Source organism: Chironomus tepperi, unplaced genomic scaffold, assembly GCF_022539635.2.
Source record: "Chironomus tepperi strain 1889 unplaced genomic scaffold, CSIRO-AGI_Ctep_v1 contig_85, whole genome shotgun sequence".
Taxonomy (NCBI): Eukaryota; Metazoa; Arthropoda; class Insecta; order Diptera; family Chironomidae; genus Chironomus; species Chironomus tepperi.
In genome coordinates this window covers 7,953,682-7,974,119 of record NW_027226207.1, presented here as the reverse complement: position 1 = coordinate 7,974,119, position 20,438 = coordinate 7,953,682, and the positions used below count along the sequence as shown (strand labels likewise).

The 20,438-nt window shown below is 34.0% G+C and overlaps 4 protein-coding genes across 4 annotated transcripts; 2 read left to right on the top strand and 2 right to left on the bottom strand.

The window, feature by feature from the left end:
- The first annotated feature begins 2,788 nt into the window (after positions 1-2,788).
- On the top strand, positions 2,789-5,003 carry LOC139086023 (atlastin-1-like). Its single transcript, XM_070634295.1, has 2 exons — positions 2,789-3,050; positions 3,346-5,003. The coding sequence occupies exons 1-2, from the start codon at positions 2,841-2,843 to the stop codon at positions 4,825-4,827; spliced, it is 1,692 nt and encodes a 563-aa protein (XP_070490396.1). The 5' UTR covers positions 2,789-2,840; the 3' UTR covers positions 4,828-5,003.
- A 1,393-nt stretch (positions 5,004-6,396) lies between these two features.
- Positions 6,397-11,761, bottom strand: red (LysM peptidoglycan-binding domain-containing protein red). Its single transcript, XM_070634296.1, has 2 exons — positions 11,447-11,761; positions 6,397-11,301 (listed from the first exon to the last, which is right to left on the bottom strand). The coding sequence occupies exons 1-2, from the start codon at positions 11,618-11,620 to the stop codon at positions 10,702-10,704; spliced, it is 774 nt and encodes a 257-aa protein (XP_070490397.1). The 5' UTR covers positions 11,621-11,761; the 3' UTR covers positions 6,397-10,701.
- A 178-nt stretch (positions 11,762-11,939) lies between these two features.
- Positions 11,940-15,938, bottom strand: IFT54 (intraflagellar transport 54). Its single transcript, XM_070635000.1, has 5 exons — positions 15,729-15,938; positions 14,418-14,529; positions 12,990-14,338; positions 12,155-12,357; positions 11,940-12,087 (listed from the first exon to the last, which is right to left on the bottom strand). The coding sequence occupies exons 1-5, from the start codon at positions 15,861-15,863 to the stop codon at positions 11,940-11,942; spliced, it is 1,947 nt and encodes a 648-aa protein (XP_070491101.1). The 5' UTR covers positions 15,864-15,938.
- Positions 15,939-17,166: 1,228 nt separating this feature from the next.
- Positions 17,167-19,677, top strand: su(Hw) (suppressor of Hairy wing). The gene is made up of 5 exons (XM_070634400.1): positions 17,167-17,955; positions 18,017-18,181; positions 18,410-18,488; positions 18,550-18,879; positions 18,938-19,677. The coding sequence occupies exons 1-5, from the start codon at positions 17,346-17,348 to the stop codon at positions 19,602-19,604; spliced, it is 1,851 nt and encodes a 616-aa protein (XP_070490501.1). The 5' UTR covers positions 17,167-17,345; the 3' UTR covers positions 19,605-19,677.
- Positions 19,678-20,438: the final 761 nt, after the last annotated feature.

Below are 20,438 nucleotides of genomic sequence, written 5' to 3'. Positions count from 1 at the left end.
ATTTAAAATTTCATCATTTTTTCGGGCGGGGTTCAAAAAAAAATGTTTAATTAATTTTGTTCATAATAAAAGAAGTTGAAACTCATCATCAGAATAATAATGATATTTAAGGAAGTTAAGCATCCACAAATTTGTATTGAAAAGTATTAAAGGAAATGAAAAATCAATAAAAAATGTAAAATAGTTCTACTTTACGGATTGAACAAAGAAATCATAAAAAAATTATGTAATTCATGAGGAAATATCGAATAAAATTTAAAACTGCGCATAAATCATGCACGAATGAGCTTAAAGAAATCCGCAACGTACCGAAAAATGAAAAAAACAAAAAAAAAATTATTAAACCTTAATAAAAAAAACTTAATTAATGAGGATATTTTTTATTTAATTTTCCTTTTTTGTTTATGGAGAATAAAAATTGTATGTTGGAAAAATAATAAGCGAGTCAAGTCACAATGTTTAAGCTAACGATTTAATGGTGAGATGGATTGGGGGTTCATTGGAGTGATTTGAGGGGATGTAAATTGGCAATTTGAGTTAATTTTGTTGAGTCAGCAAGTATTCGGAGCTTTCAAGCTCTCCTAAAGCTCTTTGGCATCCATATGACTGTCATATTTAGGCGGTTTCCATTTGATGTTAACAAAAGACCTTGAGCAGATTCTTAATGGACCCTTCTTGATCTGTGTCGCTCAGGCAAGAGACTACTTTGACCGAAAATGAATAGAATCATTTTGTAACTTAAATTTTCAAATTTTATCATAAAATGTCAATATATTGCACCAAAATAGATCAAAAGTGATGCAAAATCATGTAGAATACCATAAAAATGCACTATTTTGATGGTCAATGCAGTGAGGGGAGTTAGAGAATGCAATGAACCTCATGCCGCAGGTGATATGCGCACTCTTGATGGTGTGTCTTGGGATAACACAGTTCTAGAATCTCAAGATATTGTCAAACTAAAGATACATCTCAGAATTGTCTCTCTAAATTGTCTCTAAAACTTGTCAAAGATAAGACATAAAATGGCCCATACATCTAACCCCAATGAACCCCATACCATCCCTACCACTTAAATCACCTCTAATATTATACAGCTTTGAAAGAATGTAGTCAGAAATGTAAGGCAGTTATGAAGCAAAAAAAAAAAAGTATCTTATTTGTTTTTGTAAACAATGAGTTTTATATCTAATATATGACATTTAATTTATCATCTTATATTGCAGTCCAATTTTTAAAAAACATAAAAAATGATGAAAAACTTATGACAAAAAAAAATGATTCTTTTGTTCAATATTATATGCTTTTTATGTAAAACAGAATGATTTAATAAAAATAAAGAGAAAAATGATGAAGAAATAAAAAAAAATTAAAGAGATTTGTGTTGTTACTTCCTATAAAAAAATAGCATTTCAGGGTCTCATTTTTATGAATATTAATTACCTTTATCTTAGGAATTATTAATGAAGATTTATGTGAATTATTAAAGAGGTGAGGATTAACTTTTTGAAGTAATAATTTTACTTGTGCTGAGTGAATGAGTTCTAGGGAAATTGACTTTTGGGATTTGAGTTTTTACTTCTGTTGCTCTTTGGTTCTTTCAATATGAGTTGTGACTTTAATGTTTGCAGTCGTTTTCTACTTGAAAGACATGAATTTTACTCTATCTTTTGATTTACTTATCTTGGCACATTCATCGGTCACCATCCGTGTATTTAGTGATATCAGGGAATTCCACGAGACGGTATACACTTGGTAGTTGGTCAGCTTTGGAGTCAAACGTCAACTTCCTCAATTCCCCTCCTTCTTTGGATTGCTCAAGTAGTAACTCTGTCCACGATGGAGCCTCATAACAGTCGTAATAAAATCTCCGTCATTTGAGTCGCTCGAGACTAAAACTAACCTTTAATAAATCCTAAACTTTTGTAGCAGCTTCTAAAAATACACAAACCTAAACTTTAAAGCTGAATATTCCTCAAACCACTAAATCCCAAAATTAAACCAGCTATAGTAAATTCCACATAAACTTTAAATTGCTCCCACACGTCCAATGTATCTCCATTTACACAATCTCACATTTGCAGCGAAATTTTCCTCTCAGCACTTAAACTAATAACTTCGTTTCATGGATGTAATAGAAAGGATTGTATATCCAAACAAAGGAAGCTCATCGTTAACAGAATAAGACTCGACTATTTGATTTTCATATTCTAACTCAATAAAGTACATGATATGCTGTTTGTGCTAGATTAATTGATTTTTAAAGCTTATCAATGTTCTGGCAAATTGGAAGTGATAACAAGCATTGTAAATTCTGTTTGAACTAGAAAACAGAAGTAATCTGTAGTTTAGTAGTCAAAGCTGATTTGTTGGGTCAATGATGATTTTTATTACCAGAAAATCAATTAATTGGAACTGTAAAGGTCAATGTGATTGACTTACATTGAATGTGACGTGTTTAGACATATGTCCTACTAACCTGGATAGAGAGAAGGCATGGATAATAATTTATCGGTACGGCCAGTGATGTAAGTAAGTAAGGAAATGGAAGTCGCATCCGTCTTCGACTCTTCAAGCCTTGAAGGATCCGTGAGGGTGTCTTCTTAATTTTGTGTCGCTCGGGATTGCAAGCAGCTGATGACAAGCAGACTGATATGTTAAAAATTGTTTACCTTTTGAATTTATATCTATCGACCGTCTAGTTATCTTTGTTTTATCAAACTTCATAGATATGGATTTCATTCATTTTAAGTAATTTCATAATTTTAAGATATTTAGAATTCTTTATTCCATTTTATTGGATTTCACAATAAATACCTCAGCTCCACTGTTGCTTAAAGATGGATAATACTCATCCATATGGAAAGCCAATAAATATCTTAAGATTCTCTGAATCAAAGGAAGTAATTGTGGACATTAAGGAACTTGAAAAAATCTTTAGTCATCCAGAAATTCACGAACGAAAAGTTGTAGTTTTGTCAATAATTGGAGCATTGAGAGGTGGGAAAAGTTTCTTCCTGGATTATTGCTTGAGGTTTCTTTATGCTCATGTAAGTAATCGAATTTTTGATAATCAAATTTCAAATATTTACAACGAAATCAAATTAGTTTAAAATCATTGATAAGTACAAAGATCAGCTGATTTATAAAGCATTCAGACATACAGCTATGTACGAAAAGACTCAGTTTCGATGAGATGATTAACATTCCACGATCTGGATTATATGATACCGATACAATCCGGAAAATCTAGTTCCCATGGCTGTGGAAATGACAATGACAGCTGTAGCCCCCCACAATCCATTAAATGGCAGTGTTAAATAATTATGCTTTATTTTATTGTAGTTCCCATCAATCAACAACCAAAATAAATCTCCATCTCTTGAATCTAACTTCATAAAGAATGAAACCTGGATGGGAAGCTCAAATGAACCACTTAATGGATTCTCATGGCGCATTGGCACTCAACGTGAAACTGCTGCAATTGACTTTTGGAGTGATATCTTCTTGTATACGCTGAATGGTGAAAAAATTGCAATTTTTGTGATGGACACACCGGGATTGTCTGATTGTGACTCGAATGTATCTGATAATTTAAGAATGTTTGCATTTGGAGCTTTAATTTCATCAATTCAGGTTTTCAATATTAACAAGCAAATTCAAGGGGATCAGTTACAATTTTTAGAATCTGCAATTAAATGCGCATACCTCAATTCAAAAATTAATGAAAAATTCGATGAAAAACCCTTTAAAAGCTTAACATTTCTGATAAGAGACTGGGAAAATTATGAAGACTATCCATTCGGAAGTGATGGCGGGACAAAGTATTTACAAAATATCATTAAAAATAAGTATAAGTTCATTGAACAGTCGTTTGAGAAAGTTGATTGTTGTTTGTTGCCACATCCAGGTCTGAAAATTATTGGCCGTCAATCATACGACGGAAACTGGTTGGAGATGGAAAGTAATTTCAAAGATGAGCTGAAAAGTGTTATTGAGCATCTTCTGCATCCAGAAAACTTGGAATTAAAGAAAGTCGATTCCCAAAAAATGACTGTAAAGGATATGAAAGTTCACATTGAAAATTGTCTTAAGTTATTCCAGTCAGGAGACATTTCAGAGACACTTTATCAATCTATGACTGAAAGGAATTCGACCTTAATGAATATTCAATATTATTCAGGAATTAATAATGGCACTACCTTGAATGCCATGAAGGCTTATGATTATGAGTCCAAACTACACCAAATTGAACGAAGATTCAATGAACTCCGTCAAAAGGAATCAGAATTCCAAGCTAAATTAGAAGCAGAAAGAAGACAAAAGGAACAAACTGAACGCGACCTAGAGCAATTAAAAGCTGAACTCAAAGTATTGCAAGCAACAATAGAGCGAGAAAGACGAGAAGCTGAAGAACGTAAAAAATATGATGAACAGAAGTGGATAAATTATCAAGCGCAACAGGGTAGAGAGAAACAAGCTCTGCAAAAACGTTTCATTGATGAAAAGGAACGAAAACGAAATGAAAAAGCTGAAATTAAGCAAAGAAAAAAGGAACAAAAAGAAAAAGAAAAGGCAATCAAAGCAGAACGAAAAAGACAAGAAGCTAGAGTCAAGGAAGGACGAATAGCTCCACAGGAACGTCTAGAACAATACGATCAAAATAGAGAGAAGGCAGAAGAGTCAAAAACAGATTTGTTTGTGGAAAATCTTACCGATGAAGCCATTGATATTGTAATTGATGAAGTTGTTTCAGCTGCAATTGATGCATTGGAAGTTTCTACAGCTTGGACACCTTTAGGAGCTGTTATCTCAATGCTTCGATAAGTCAATCCATGCACAAATGTGTTAATCAATCCAAAATCCATCCCCAGACTCACGTAGCTCTAACTTGCTCTGATTACCCAATTTATGCAATTCAAAAGTGTCAGCATCAAGTCATTACCATGCAATTTGTCTCCCCTCTTTTTAAATTGAATAAAGTACAAAATATGAATAAAGTAGCTAATTGCATAGTAATTACTATGTGTAAAGGAGTGGCACCTATCATAATAAACATCACATGCATCCACAAAAAGCATAATATACTGCCTACAGTAGTGCATTATTATTTCAAAATGACAATTAAAATACAACCCTTTTAGAAAATAGAAAAGCATTCTCATGAGAGAGTGATGTGTTAAAGCACATGGGGATGATTGTCAGGGGGGAAGTTAGGAATTGTTGGAGAGGAGGGGTTATTTGGGGGTTTGAATTTATTGTTTGGGTCGCAAAAATGTAGGTTAAGGTTGAAGTATACTTAGAACCAAAGTTGGCCGGACTACAATGGGGAGACACCTCCAGTAGTATCCGGACTTCATTGGAGTGACTTCATTGTTGGGCGAAACGACTCCATATATGGAGAAAAAGGTGGCAATCGCTATACAAAAATAGTTAAAATTATCAATTGGCTGCCACTTGGTTTGAAATATACTGTCGTCTCGTCACCATAGAGGCAACATTTCAAAGTGTACCAATCAGGAAGGATTTTGAGTAGATTTTGAGATTTTGTTCATGAAAACTGCTGACAATTTGAAGAATTTCTTCCAAAAAAGAGAAGAGATGGTTGGAGAATCAACCAACCATCCTACCCTCTAATAAACCACCTTTACCATCTTCCTTCACTCCTGAATACATTCTTGATTACTATAATATAAACTTGACACCTCACCTAATAGACAGCGAAAAGGCAGCAGTGGTGTAGTGGTTATAGTGTCGTTCTACTTACCCTATCGACCCGAGTTTGATCCCAGAGAAAATTTAGTCGGATTCGGGTGTTTTTTGCTATTTCTAGCAGGGATCGAAGTCTGTCTTATTCGACTAAAGTTGACTAAAGAGTACTTAAGTCGACTAAAGCCAGCCAAAAATGATCCGACTTAAACCTCTGGTTTCTAGTCACACCAGCTCAGTTTGTGAATTTTCCATACCCAATTACCATTCTATACAATCACCCACACCCTTCATCACTCCTGAATATACCCCTGATCAATATTATAGAAACTTGACACCTCACCTAATCTATCAGTAAAAGTATTCCAAAATCTATGACTAGTGTTAGTCATCTAATTTAATTTAGACTAGCAACAATACAATTCTAGTTCACTAAGCTGCGATAATGCTATTAAGAAGCTCAAATAACCTCAGTTCACCTATATAAAGCTGATTAACGCAATTTCGAGCGTAATTAAAATAAAAATTTAATTAAGAAACGCACAATATGAAAAAAAAAATGAAATTTCTTCTTATTTTTGTGATAATTTAAATTTATTTTTTTTTTCACAAACAGATTTTATTGAATCAATTTTATTATCTCATAAACTCGTGTTAAAAATGAGAGGCAAGTTCATTCATAATAATAATCAATTATTAATTAACTTCACATTATTATTATTATTTATTTAAATTATATATTTTAAAACGAGTAAGGGACAAATAAAGGAATTTGATCGATAAAATTGATTTTTTCATTATTACAGTTGTTGTGTACACAAGATTGATATTATTATATAATAATATTGCAATTTTAAATATAATATATAGTCAATGTATATGTATATATCTATATAATTAATTCAATAACTGTGTTACTTTACAAATATTTATCTGCTGCACTAAAATAAGCTGTACAACTTGTAGTTTTTTTTTTGTGTCTACAAATTTTTCACATGTAGATTTTAGTAATCATAATGATTATTAGAGTACAATGGTTACATTACAACGGTTTTTTCAGTTTTTTCTCTGCGGATTTTTCAAACATTTTTTTGTTTTGTCATCGTTATAGGTATATGGATATATAATATAATAATGTTTTTTAAAAAGAGGTAAATATATAAATACAATCAGTGACATCAGTAGGTAATCATAATGGCACCTTGTGAATAGCATGACTGCTGAATGTGGACGTAATGCATGACTTCTGTGTAATTCTTTTGCAATTTTGGATAAATTGGATTATTTGGTGAGGAATTTGTTGGGATATTATGAATACCTAGCTAGCTTGAGGTTTTTATTTGCCCTTACAGACAAAGAGGATGCTTTCATACTACAGAATGATCACTGTGGTACCTGAAAGTGGTATATTTGCCTGTAAGGGTTGTGGAGACTGAACAGAGTCAAATTTGGGGTGTCGAGCTATACATAGGCGCATCTGTCTATGCGAGAGTAAGGCCTCTATGGACGAATGATTACGCAACAGACCGGATATTTTTTTCACAGTTTTGTGAGTACTTGGGTTCGATTCCCACTAGCAACCGATTTCGGTATCGATCGATTTCACTATCGACCGAATTAACACAATTGATCATCATATAAAGTGCTGTCGATACGACAAGGATGCGCATAATGTTCAAGAAATTATAGTACAATTTAGTTTGAGGTTGGATTCAGGGTTTTTTAGGTCAATCACTTAATTTTCAGGTGATGCATAATTAAAAATGGTATTCTCGGAACATCCCTTGTTTAAAGGTCCACCCACTCCCCCATCCTCTGCTTTTTATCCTGAACGCAATAATTGAACCGTCTCTAACCTAGTTTAATCTCTTGTTGTTCTACAGCAAAAAATTCGTGCAATGTCTGAGCATTCTTGACTGAACATCTTTGTCCCGGCATAAAAGTTACTCATTTCAGTTCTAACTTAATTTTATCTACAGTATCTACCTCAATCATGAGTCCCTAACAAGCAAAGAGACCGCTTTTAGGTACCATAGTGGACTTTCTGTAATATGTAGGGTTTGCCAAAATTAGATGCACTTAGATGCACATAGATGCAGAGATGCAAAAAATTGCAGGCCTACGCACCTGTGCCTACTAGGGAATATAGATCTATAAACAGACTTCTAGCACCCAAAATCACCACCTAGCCTCGATCCAGACTCAATTCCCTAATTATTGTACAAACATCGAATTAGCACCTTAATATGATATAATTTGATGACATCAACTAACAATGAAAAACAATATCAATAAAATTATATTGCATCTGCTAATTAACGTCGATATGTGACTCATTCAACCACATAAAGTTCAATTTAATTTTATTGTCTGGTTTCTAAGTGACTAAGTATCAAAGCTAACTGCGGATAGAGAGAAAATCAAAGGGAATTTCCGATATCTATTAATTGACATAAAGAAGATATTTACATCATCACATGCTACATGATTAACAAGTCTACAGAGGCTTCATATTGGTCTGAATTTTATAAATAGACATCCAATTCTAACACAAATTTTGACTTTGATTAACATATAACACAAAATATCAACATTTTCTCGCTTCCAAATGTCAAAGTAATATTGATTCATGTGTCTGAGCATTGAAGCAATAAGACTGTATATTTTCATTATCAAAATATGTTCTGCTCATTATGTGCCTTTTCACCTTTGAACTTTTTGCGTATGTCGACGTCATTATGTGTTCTTCTTCCTTTTTGAACAGATGATACAACAGTCTGGAGGTGGCTAGGGTGTATTTGCTTATGTAAGGATGTTTGGTGCTATGTAGGTATGCATGCCGAATGACACACTGCTATTTTTGCGACGAACTGCATTTATTGACGTAAAAATTGATTGAAAGCATGCGATCACACGTGCGTCACAAGAACTCATAGAAAGACGCTGTCGATGGAGATAGTGATGCACAGTAATTGGCAAAACGATTGCCAGCGATAGAGCTAGCTTCAGACGTAAACTTAAGGAGGCTATGGATCACAATTGATCTGTACGACCAGCGATGTGAGCAAAGTTGATTGAAATCGGCCGTAAAGTCAACTAAGTATCTTGCCGTTAATACAGCAACTAAGCGGTATCCTTGCGTCCATTTTGTACTGCTCGGGAATGGAAACTTGTACAAGAGTCAGGGCAAGTTAGCGTCTAGCCATTAATGCATAAATTTAGCAATGCCCTACCGAACACAATGTGCTGTTCGGGCTAGAAGACTTGTATAATAATCTCAATACCCAACGTCACTAGTCAATGACTTTTAAAGCATTGAAATAAGTATCATATTGCCATCTGGTTTCGCAATAATTTTTAATATTCTAAACTAATTTTAACAAAAGCTGTCATTAATGAGACAATTCAACTAGCTATGACTTAATGTGACTTTATAATGATACATCACTTCCGATAATTTTCGTAACTCTTTTATAGCACTAAACTCTCACATGACAATGCATTATCTTATCCGTTAATCACATTTTAAGTCCACATGACCCAAATTTTCATCATCCAAAAAAAGTCCTCAATTTAATCCACATGCAGTCATGCATTCACGAGGTTGGGAAAAAATTGTTATTAGAGATTAATTCATTCATAAGTTGATTTTTATAGTAAAATATTATTATTATTGTGATGTGTACATGTGTTATGAAACAAGTATATAATATTTCAATTACGAGAACTTCTAAAGTACATCCAAGGTTTATTTATAGAGTGATTCATCATTTTTGTCAATTTTGCACTTATTTTTTTTTAAAACTGTGTCACACTTTCTTTCATTCAGTCAATGATGAAACGAAACCGAATTTTTAAAGCAATTTAAACTTTCACAAAAATAGTAATAAATATGAAGTTTATAATCAATCAGCTCATAGCTGTTAACTTATTATAAATAAGTTAAATAAATTAATAGATCCAGCTATATAATTTGAAATAATAAAAAAAAAAACATCACTTTGGAATCCTTTATGAATAATTCATGTGACATATCAAGAACTAGCAAATTGTAATGACTTAAAATAAAGGGCATATGTAGATATTTGGGGATATGTTCTTATATGATGTCTATTGGAGAATTGTTGGTTATTGGGACAGTAGCTCAGTAGTTTATTGAGTGGTTCTTGTGTGGCACCACATAGGGAACACTAGTGACACAACACAGACACATTAGAGCAACATTTCAATTCCATGGAAATCAGCAATACGTCAACATGACGTGGAAGGGGCGTAACCAGAGGGAGATTTGTATCGACAATTTTTTGACCAAAAATCCCCTCATACCCTGGATACGCCCCTGTCGAATGTTACCAGACAGCAACATCACAGGGCTTTTGACTACCAATCCCCTCATACTTTGGGTACGCCCCTGTTAAATGTCACCAGATGGCAATACCAAGCTCTGCCATTAATTTTCAGATCTAGCTACTCAATTCAGAATCCTCACCAAACCCAATAGACATCATTACCGCACAAACCCCCACCTAGCTGTATTTGATTGTTTTCAATAAAAATTAGCGACACTTATTTAACTTCACTTCACTTTTAAGGCCTAAATCTGTTTTTTTTACGTCTCCTATAATAATCTCATGCACAGCTCGATCGATCGATATCATATACAATATTGTTTAGTTACTGTTTTAGCATTCATCATTCACTGGATTTTTTTTTTGTTATCAGCAACAAAATCCATAGATCAGAAGTACTATCGACAATGTTTACATTACGGAAGGATTTATGTTGAAATGTATAGTCATCATAACTGAGTTTGTGTATGTATATTTGTGATAATATTTAAATATATATTTCATGTATCTATTGTGCTCGTGGTCGAAGTCTACGACTGTTTCTATGGAATAATATTCGAGATATTCGTTCCCTTATCGTTGATAAACGCACCATATAACTTCGATCATCGATCGATCGATAAAGCTGTGCTTCTGCTAACTGCTACAATTCAAATATTTCATCTTGCTGCTTTTCAAGTCGTTGTAAGGAATTCTTAATATGTCGTCCATTTGTCTTAACAACAAGTTGTGTCGTATCGTTCATACCTAAACTATGACGGGCTTGTTGGTGACTACTTAGTGATTGATAATATTGTTGATATGATGCTGATGTTTCAGGATTATGAGCTAACTCATAATTATGATTTATAAAGCTATTTCCACTCGAACTAAATAATGAATCCTCACTTTGACTCGATGAAATATAATCACTGTTTCTTTGTTGTTGCTGCACAAGTTTCTTTGACGACGCAATTGAACTGTCTATTTTTTCTAAAAATTCATCCATAAATTTCCGATGTTCCTCATCCGGACTTGTTAATGAGTCAATTGAGTCTGAATATTCTTTGGACAATGATGATGATGAGGATGGTTCACCAATTGTATTAGCCCGTCTTAACAGTACATTATTATTATTATACATTGGCTGTTCAACATCTCTCGGATAAAACGGTGAATCTTTATTTACAGGTATCATTAAATGTTCTCGAAGAAATAAGCTATCGTTCGCAAACAGTCTATTTGCTCGTCGAATTTGTTCCATCTAAAAAAGTAAATTGTAAGAGAAAATTGATAATTGAACGGAAATAGATTGGAAAGGCGCTAAGTGCAATCGAAAGTGACAGTCATATGACTTCATTTAGCAACATTAAATTATATCTTATCAAATATTTTTTAATTATAATTACCGAACAACCATATTGGATGGCAATTCCTTGTAATGTATCTGTTTTTGTTAAATCATGACGAATTAATACTTCAGTCGTATGATTTCTCTTTAAATTATTGTGATTTGTAGTTCCATATTTTTTCTGTTTCTTAAAAAAATTTGATTTTTCACTAAAGAACGTTTCTTGTTCCATAATTTACATAAAATTAACTTTTATGCAATGCATAAATTGTTAATACACAAACTTTTTTGCACTATGGTCAATACTTTATGACGATTGCATGAATAATAAGAGATTTTTTAAGTTTTTTTCTAGTTTAATTCTCTTCTTTTTATTTCGAGTACGTTCAGTGACTGAAATTTTTTTGAATTTTAAAAAACCGTTACAGAAATTTTGACTTCCGCGCTGTTTCGAAAGTAAGAAAATATGGAAAGAAATTCAATTTCAATGATAGAGTTGATCAATTATTAAACAAAAAAATTTATGTCTTCTTTATTACGTCCATGTCTAATTACACATCGGTAAAAATTTTATTTATTTTATTCTCACTCATCATTAGATTCCCACGCAATTGATCAATTAACTGATGATGTTCGACAATTGATTTTTCCAGCTGATTTAATTGAAATCTCAATGGTTCAATTGCTGCTTGCGTTTCACTAAAAAATTGGCATTAAATATTAAATCCAGCCATAACAAATTCATTCCTTAATCTATCAATTTTACCTTTGCTCACGTTTTAAGTCCACCGCTGCTTGTTTGTATATTTCATTCCATTTACCGTACTCTCGTTGCATTGAATCGATATCCTCTTGAACATAGTCCATTAATTTACCTAACGGATTGAGGGATCTAACGAGCTTTTGTATGAGATCTTTAAGATTTTCAATTTGTTTGAGGTTTGATTGATTGCGTGACTCGTCGAATTCCTGTAGATTAGAAAAGGAGGTGTTAATTTTTTTGGCGGGAAAATAGTGTTGGAATCGAGTGTTTGAGTGATGGAATTTATGTATTTAGAGTTCAGTCTGAGGGAAGAAGGTAGGTGTTGGTTTTAGAGACAGGATTGGGAATTGACATGGATAATTGACGTAGGTAGCAATAAAGACAGCTTCAGATGTCATCTATGTGATGACTTAGATCACAATTGATCTGTAAAGCGAACTAGTCTGGCAATTGAAGGCTAATAGCTTACTTTTTGGTAATAATGGATCTATAAAGCGAAGAATGCTCACAATGGAAAGCTAAGAGCTTAATTCTGGTGAATATAGCACTGAACATGACATTTAACTTGCCCAAGCCTTGTTCAGTCTCGAACTTAGATTCATTGGGTAAGTAAAGCACTAGATCATTAAGTCAATATGTGGTCTGCTCTATGTGACACCTGAGAACATGTCATACGTCACTGTATTGACAAGATTCCTAAACATTGATTAGATGCCAAGTCTGCGCCATGCTGGCCCGATTTCGTCCTATTAACCATTTGGCCATAATATCATTTGATTCTCATCCCTAAAACTCAATTCCAACACTCAAAATCAACCAACAAATCATCAAAACTTACTATCTCAGTTTTCTTTCCCTGCTCACTTCCATCCATTCCCAATGCACCCTCAAAATTCTTCTCCGTCTCAAGTATCTGTTGTACTAAATGTCCATGATCATTTTGAACTGTATCACTAGAGTCAATGCTGATATTTTTTGTCATTCTCTCATTGATAAAGTTTGTGTCGTCATTTGAAGCACTTGGATCCTCAATTATCACAAGATTCTCGCCATCATCTTCCAGTTCCTTTGAAAAATTTTCCATTTTTACTTGAATATTTCCTAGCTGAACATTTTCTTCTGGTTGTAACACAATTTCGATGTTTTTGTCACGTCTTCTTGGTGCTGCTGGTCGACTGCTTGCTGGCCGTACTGACGGTGGCCTTAGTGATGTTCTCGGTCTATCCAATGACTCTCGTTTGTAATTTGATTGAAATCTTTCAATTTTTTCAGCTTGCGGTGCTAGCGACTGAGGTTTCTGATGATTTACTTCCTGCAGTGGCTGCGGCTGTGGCGCGTCCACTTTGTTGTCTTGACTTTCATTCTCGACAGACTTTTGCCGATGCCTTGATGAGAGTCGCTTTGATGTTTTCTCTTTCCGTCGATATTCAGCTTCTTCGTCGATAATCGCAGCAAGTTCATCTTGTGGCTTGACATTTTCTGGTTCCTTTTCGATCTCAAATGCATGACTGTTGTTTACCAGGTGATTTTCGCCATTGTGGATGATGTCGCCATTCACTTTTGGTTCTTCTTCTTCCTTCTTTTCCTCCTCTGCCGGTTCTGGCTGATGATTTTCAGTAATCACTAAGCTTGGTTCCTCATTTTTCTCTAGCGAGTTCTGTCTTGGCGGTGTTATTGAATTTTCTTTGTGGCTATCTAAACTTCCATTTGTAAGAATTTTTTCATCGACTTTCTGAACTTCTAGTTCCTTCGACGGCACTTTTTTCAGCTTCTTTGCCTCATTTTTATCATTAATCGCCTTTGTTTTGGACGAAACTTTTTCTTTTGTCGAAGCTTTTTCTTTTTCCCTCAAATTTGTCGTCGTTTTCTTGTCGATTGACCTCTGTGACGCAATTGTCTTCTTTTGCTCGGGTTTTGCTGGTGTTCGGTCGCGCGATGGCGGCGTCTCTTTCGTTTTATTGCTTATTTTCTGTGCAGTTTGTCGTGTGACTTTCTGATCGCCTTTTGTCGGCTTTCCTTTCATTTGAATTATTGCTCCATTCTTTACAGCACTAACAGCTTCTTTGCTATCCAATTTATTGTCTAAAGCATACGCTAATGCCTGAAATAATTCATTTGTCTTTTCAGCCTCGAGACCGGCTACGACTTTTGAAGTTTTAATTTGAAGGTCTTGTTGTGTCACAATTTCTATTGTTCCCAGCATTAAAAGAATTAATAAATTATCAATTTTACCGTTTATCCATAAAGTTTTCAATATTTAACTTACTTATAACGTCTATTAATTTTTGAAGAAATTTCATTTTCCCGTCACGATCCTTCTCGGCATTTAATTCGTCATCAGTATATAGGTCTTCAAGGAAATGAGTGTCTCGAATCACCTGTAAAATATTTGTATATCCAATGAAAATGAAAATTCCCTTCTTTTGGGTAATATTATTGTTATTTATTTTTTAAAAAATAAAAGTTATCGATTAATTTTTCTGTAATTTGTAGTTTGTATGCTGACAATGGTGGTGGGTTATTGTTTCTAGGTTGTCGTGTCGTATGTTGCATGAGTTGAAATAAGCACGTTGTTATTTGCGATGGAATAACTTTAGATTGGGTTATGTGTGATTGAGGACTATGATGTTGAATAGTGATATGATGCTGCCCGAGCAGCACATCTCATTTTTTGTAGTCGAAATCGTAAACAGTAGACTTAATGATGCCATAAGGACACTTAACATGCCATTCATGACGTTCTATCACTAACAAGGGGGAGTAAATGGTCGCAAAAGGGACTATAATGTGCTGCTCGGGTCTTGGACTTAATAGATTGAGCCTAGTTTAACGAATTTTGTACATAATTCGATGTGTACTAATAGAAAACAGCACTGTACATAATTCGATGTGTACTAATAGAAAACAGCTGTATAGCTGTAGAGTATGAGAAACATAAACTACTAATATTACTAATATTCAGATCTAAAATATTCATAGCTTCGCGATTTTCACTTCTCAGAACAAATCGAAGTTCAATTAGTGAGTATTAGTCAAACCACCGCACTCAAACCTAGACTTAGGAGTTTAAAGTGGGATTTGAACCGATTCTCTGATGGCATTATTGCCTTTATTTGTCAGTGCGAGAGTAAGGCCTCTGTTGTTGATTGCCTTAAGCAACAGATCGAATATCTAAGCCACTCTTTGCAAGTATTTGGGTTCGATTTCTACCAAAAAATTGCCGATATTATTCGCAATCCCAAACGATACAAATGAAGAAGGCTTACAGAACATTAAAGGTTCCATTAAATCCATATGGAACCCACATAGACGATAATGATCAGACATCGCACTTATGCACAATAATCCACTATCTTCATCTGTAATTTCACAACATCACCAAACAAAACCCATCCAAAAATGCGCTTTATAAACCCCCAAAAAAGTCACAAAAAATTTCCATACCACTTCGTCAGCATAAAAGGGTGGAAATTTTTTTGGTTAGATCGATAACATTTATTGATGCATACAATACAAAATTATTGTTGTTGTGTATTAAACAAGAAATTAAAATCCAAAAAAAAGCAAACAAACTCACAGCTTTTACAATATCCAAAATAAATTTAAATGGTGGCTTTCTCAACAATTTATCCGTCAATGGAGGTTTCTTAACATATTTTCCGAGTGCATCCTGTGTCCGCTTTATAACTTCTGCATCGATATTTTCAGTCATAATTTATAAATCCTCTACTTTTTTGCGGTACTTTCACTTATTAAAGCTTGATATGTAAAAAAAATTAATTTTTAATCTTCCACGTTTCACTTTTATCGGAACTTACAACAACATGCGATCGATGTTGTAGAATTTGAACTAGTGACCTTTATTTTAAATTCATTAATCACATGAAGGAATCAAATGGACAATGATTTTACTAGGTAATAATCGTTAAAAAGTTAAAACTAGACTGAAAATTCATTCAATGAATACGAGAGGTTGACAGGCGTTCGTAATGTTTATGCTTTTCATGTTGCCACAGTTACTCCATTGTAAAAGAGAATCACAAAAAAAATATACATGACGATTCCTTTATTTTGTTTACATAGGAGAGGATTTTTCCTTTTGTGGAACAGGTGGAAATCACGTAAGCGGACTAATCAGTTCACACAAAAAAGTTGTTAACGAAGCACGCTGTCTGTTGTTTGTTTGAATGTAAGGATTATTGTCAATTTGAGAGGATTTTTATTGGATATTGAATCTTTAGGTAGTATGGGTGAGATTTTAAAGCATGCTACCATGCATGCAACAGATTTTTGACTGAGTGGACCTATGAGTCGTTTGAAAATGACGTCTATTAGGGCGGCTCACCTTGTTTCTTAGCCTCGACTGAAACCGCACACGACAAATGATTTATGGCATTTTCAAACATTTTTGGCGACACACTGGGTTCCCCACCACTGTCTTAGATTGATCGTCATCTTACGATGCGGAATATAAGTCATCCGAACAGCACATATTCAAATTTTGTTCTCATAGCACTAGGACAGTTACTTATAGCCATGTGACGGATAATTAGCAATTTTGGTTGTTTTCGATGATTGATCGTAACTTAACGTAAGGTTTACTGCCATTTTGGTGCCATTTTGGTGCCATTATGGCACAATAATCAAGCTTTTGTCAAACGGATTAGCACCGTGTCACTAGCTCTAACCATATTTCCTAACAGACAATGAGCATACTCACTTAAATGATCGTGCTTATGGGTATATTCAGTCAATATAAACGAGCATGCTCCATTTTTTTGATCATCCTCATGACCATGCTCCATGTCTGTTCGAGATCCTTAGCCACGTTCTTCTACCTTTTAATCAGTGGATGTCACTGACGTATTGACCCTAATAGACAATAACTATCCAAAACATTTGCAAATTAATAAATAATTAAAAACCCCACCAACTGGATGAATGATGTATCCAACAATTCCCTAACGGCTCCAAAAAATTCAAATTTTTCCCACACCCTCAAACTTTTCATACGCTTTGTTTTGTTTTTAAGTTTCCAATAGCGTTAAATTTTAATTTTTCTTTGATTTTATGATTTAAACTTGATTTTAGCTCAATTCAACATTGTTAATTATATCAAGTATTAAGTGCCTTACTGTTATATGTTGACCGTTACATCATAATTTAACATTAAATTTCAATTAATTCACTAAATATGGGTCGACCGAAAGGTAGCGTAAATAAGGAGCCATCAAAAGCTAAAAAGGCAACACTGCCAAAGGATGATGTCAAGTCTGTGGCTGTTCCTGTCATGGAAGCACCTTTGATGATTTTTGTATGTAGACGATGCTCGGGAAATTTTGATAGTACGGAATCATACCAAAATCATCAATGTCCAGCTCAAGTTTTTGCCATTATTGAGGAGCAATCAGCTGAGACAGATGAAAAAAAGAAAAAATCACCAAAAAAGTCGCCTAAAAAGTCGAAAATTTCAAATGAGGAACAAGATGAGACAAATAATATTACAGAAACAGCACAAGATCCAGAAACAGTAAATGAAAAATTTAAGAAACCACGTAAGCCATACAAAAAGAGAGAAAAGTCATCCTCGGATGAACCAAAAGATCCAATAGCATGTCCAACATGCGGTAAAGTTTTTACCCGAAAGTATCACTTAGAGAGACATCTAACTCATACGCAATGTAATCCGGGTACATTTAAGAAAGAAGAATTCAACTGTGAAGTATGCAACAAAGTGTTTTCGCGTATCGATAACCTTCGAATGCATTTAAGAGCTCATTTAGGCGAAAAATCTAGATCTAGAGGTACTTTTGTATATTTTATGTTATGTGTCATTCTTGTTGCTTAATGCTGGCTATTTTATAGATTTTCAATGTCCATACTGTGAAAAGGCATTTTATGGATCCTCATTGCTCAATATACATATACGCTCACATACCAAAGAAAAGCCTTATCTTTGCGAATGGGAGGATTGCGGTAAAGGATTTCCATCATCTGGAGCGTTGACTAAGCATCGGAGAACTCATACAGGTTTGTAGAATAATTAAGGATATTCAAGGGTATTCACCAAAGTACCCAAGTGTCATATCTAAGTGCTTCAGTTCCTCGTGATCCAGTTTGTCGTTCTTAGGGATAGACATGCTGTTGATCCAATAGATCATTAGGATCATTAGGGTTATTAATACCCCTAAAGTGTTTTCTATTATGAATCTCTCATATCAAGCCCCAAATACTCAATAACTTCCTCTCGTCTTCCAGGTGAGAAGCCATACACTTGCAACGTCTGTGGTAACAAGTTTGCAGCTAAAGAAACATTAAATCGTCACACAAAAACTCAGTAAGTAAAGCATAAACCCAAATATACCCTCAATCATAACAGATGTTATCCATCTTTACAGCACGGGTAAAAAAGATCACGTATGTCGCATCTGTGGAAAGAGTTTCATCCAGAACACACAACTGCGCGCTCACTTGTTTCATCATACAGGTGAAAATGCTTACAATTGTGACATTTGTGGGAAGCAATTTAATCGGAAGACAAGAATGCGTGAACATATTGAGTATATCCATCTGGAGAAGAAGATGCCGACGTGTAATATGTGTGAGAAGACATTCATGAGACGGGAGGATTTAGGGCGGCATATTGAGTCACACATTGGTGAACGAAAGCACATGTGTTCAATTTGTGATAGGAAATTTGTAACCAAAGCTGCTGCCAGAATTCATATGTAAGTTTACAGCCATAAATCCACAAATCAGATTCTTATTTCATTGTCTAACTTTCAGGCGCATACATCAAGTTGAAGATCCAGCACGTTGCAGCTATTGTAATAAAGATTTTCTTCGTATGGATTGTCTCGTTCGTCATGTACGCTCAAAGCATCGAGATATGCTGCAACAAATTATTGTCGAAGCTGAGACAAATCGAATTATATCCGCGCAACAAAATAAAATTACGGATACTGAGGAACTTGAGATTATTGTATATAATGATGACTCTCAGGAGACTGTCTATGAAGTTATGGATGTTACGGATGCTGTTGATGAGAAACCGAAAGCAACAAAAACTAAAAAATCACCTGTCAAGAAGGAACGAGAAGTTGTTCCAATTACAAATGACGATGATGATGACGAATGCGCGCCAATATTTTTGGACGATGATTTGCTCAAGAAAAGAATTCAGGAACTGCTTCAAATTGTCATTGAAGAAAGTTTATTGAAGGAACTTGGATTTGGCAAGAAGCCAATTGATGAAGTTCTTTGCTCCGTTCTCGAACAGTGTAGTCACACGCCATTAAGGAAAGGTGATGGAGTTCAAGACGATTCGACAAGAATGCGTGAAAATACAAAGCAATTGTTCTCAATGGTGCTGGATGAAGAGCACATTAAATCACTTTTAAATAATTATACAGTCGATGAAGTCATCACAATTGTCCTTAAAATGGCTAAATAGAGATGATAAAAAATTGAAATTATAGCAAAAATTTTATTTTTATATTGACATTTATTGTTAAGGATTAAGGATAACAACCTAAATGTTTATAAGATTCTAAATTTTTAAATGTGAAATTAAAGTCTATTTTTAATAAAAATAACTAATTGTTTAAAATTAAATATGCTAAGAGTCCATTCATTTAAAGCCAATTTAAAGCAAAAGATCGACTTTTTGATCAACCTGTCGCACCTTCCCCAAACCTAGAGCTCTAAGTCGACTCGGATATTGTTTAAAAGAGTCAATTCAAGTTGGCTCTTTTCCATATAAAACTCGAGTTAACTTCGAGCTCTGCACAAATAACGTTTCGTAATATGTAGATAACCCAGCACCTAAGTCCCGGAGCACACGCTAAACAGAGCTCTAAATCAATTCACATTGATGTCACACTAGTATTTTTTGAATTCAATTTAGATTCCTATTCCAGCATTTAAGTCTTTTGTAAAAATCCATTTAAATATTTAAAGGATAAAAAGCACGAGTTAAGCATGTTAGTTTAATAAAACACTCTCGGTTTCATTAAGGCTTCTGTAAAACAATTTACATTGTTTTTTGTTATATTTTAATAATTCAATTGAAATTCAAGGAAAATTAACGTATTTTTTAAATTCAAATATTAACGGTAGAATTTTATTCAAAAGTTGCTATAAAAATCTAAAATGTATGCTATAAGAAAAAATGAGACAGAGAATTGAAAGGAAAAAGTGATGAAAAGAAATATTTAAACGTGAAATTAATTAATTAAGTGAATTTAGTAAAAATTAATTGATGAATAAGAACGAGTAAGTTAAGAAA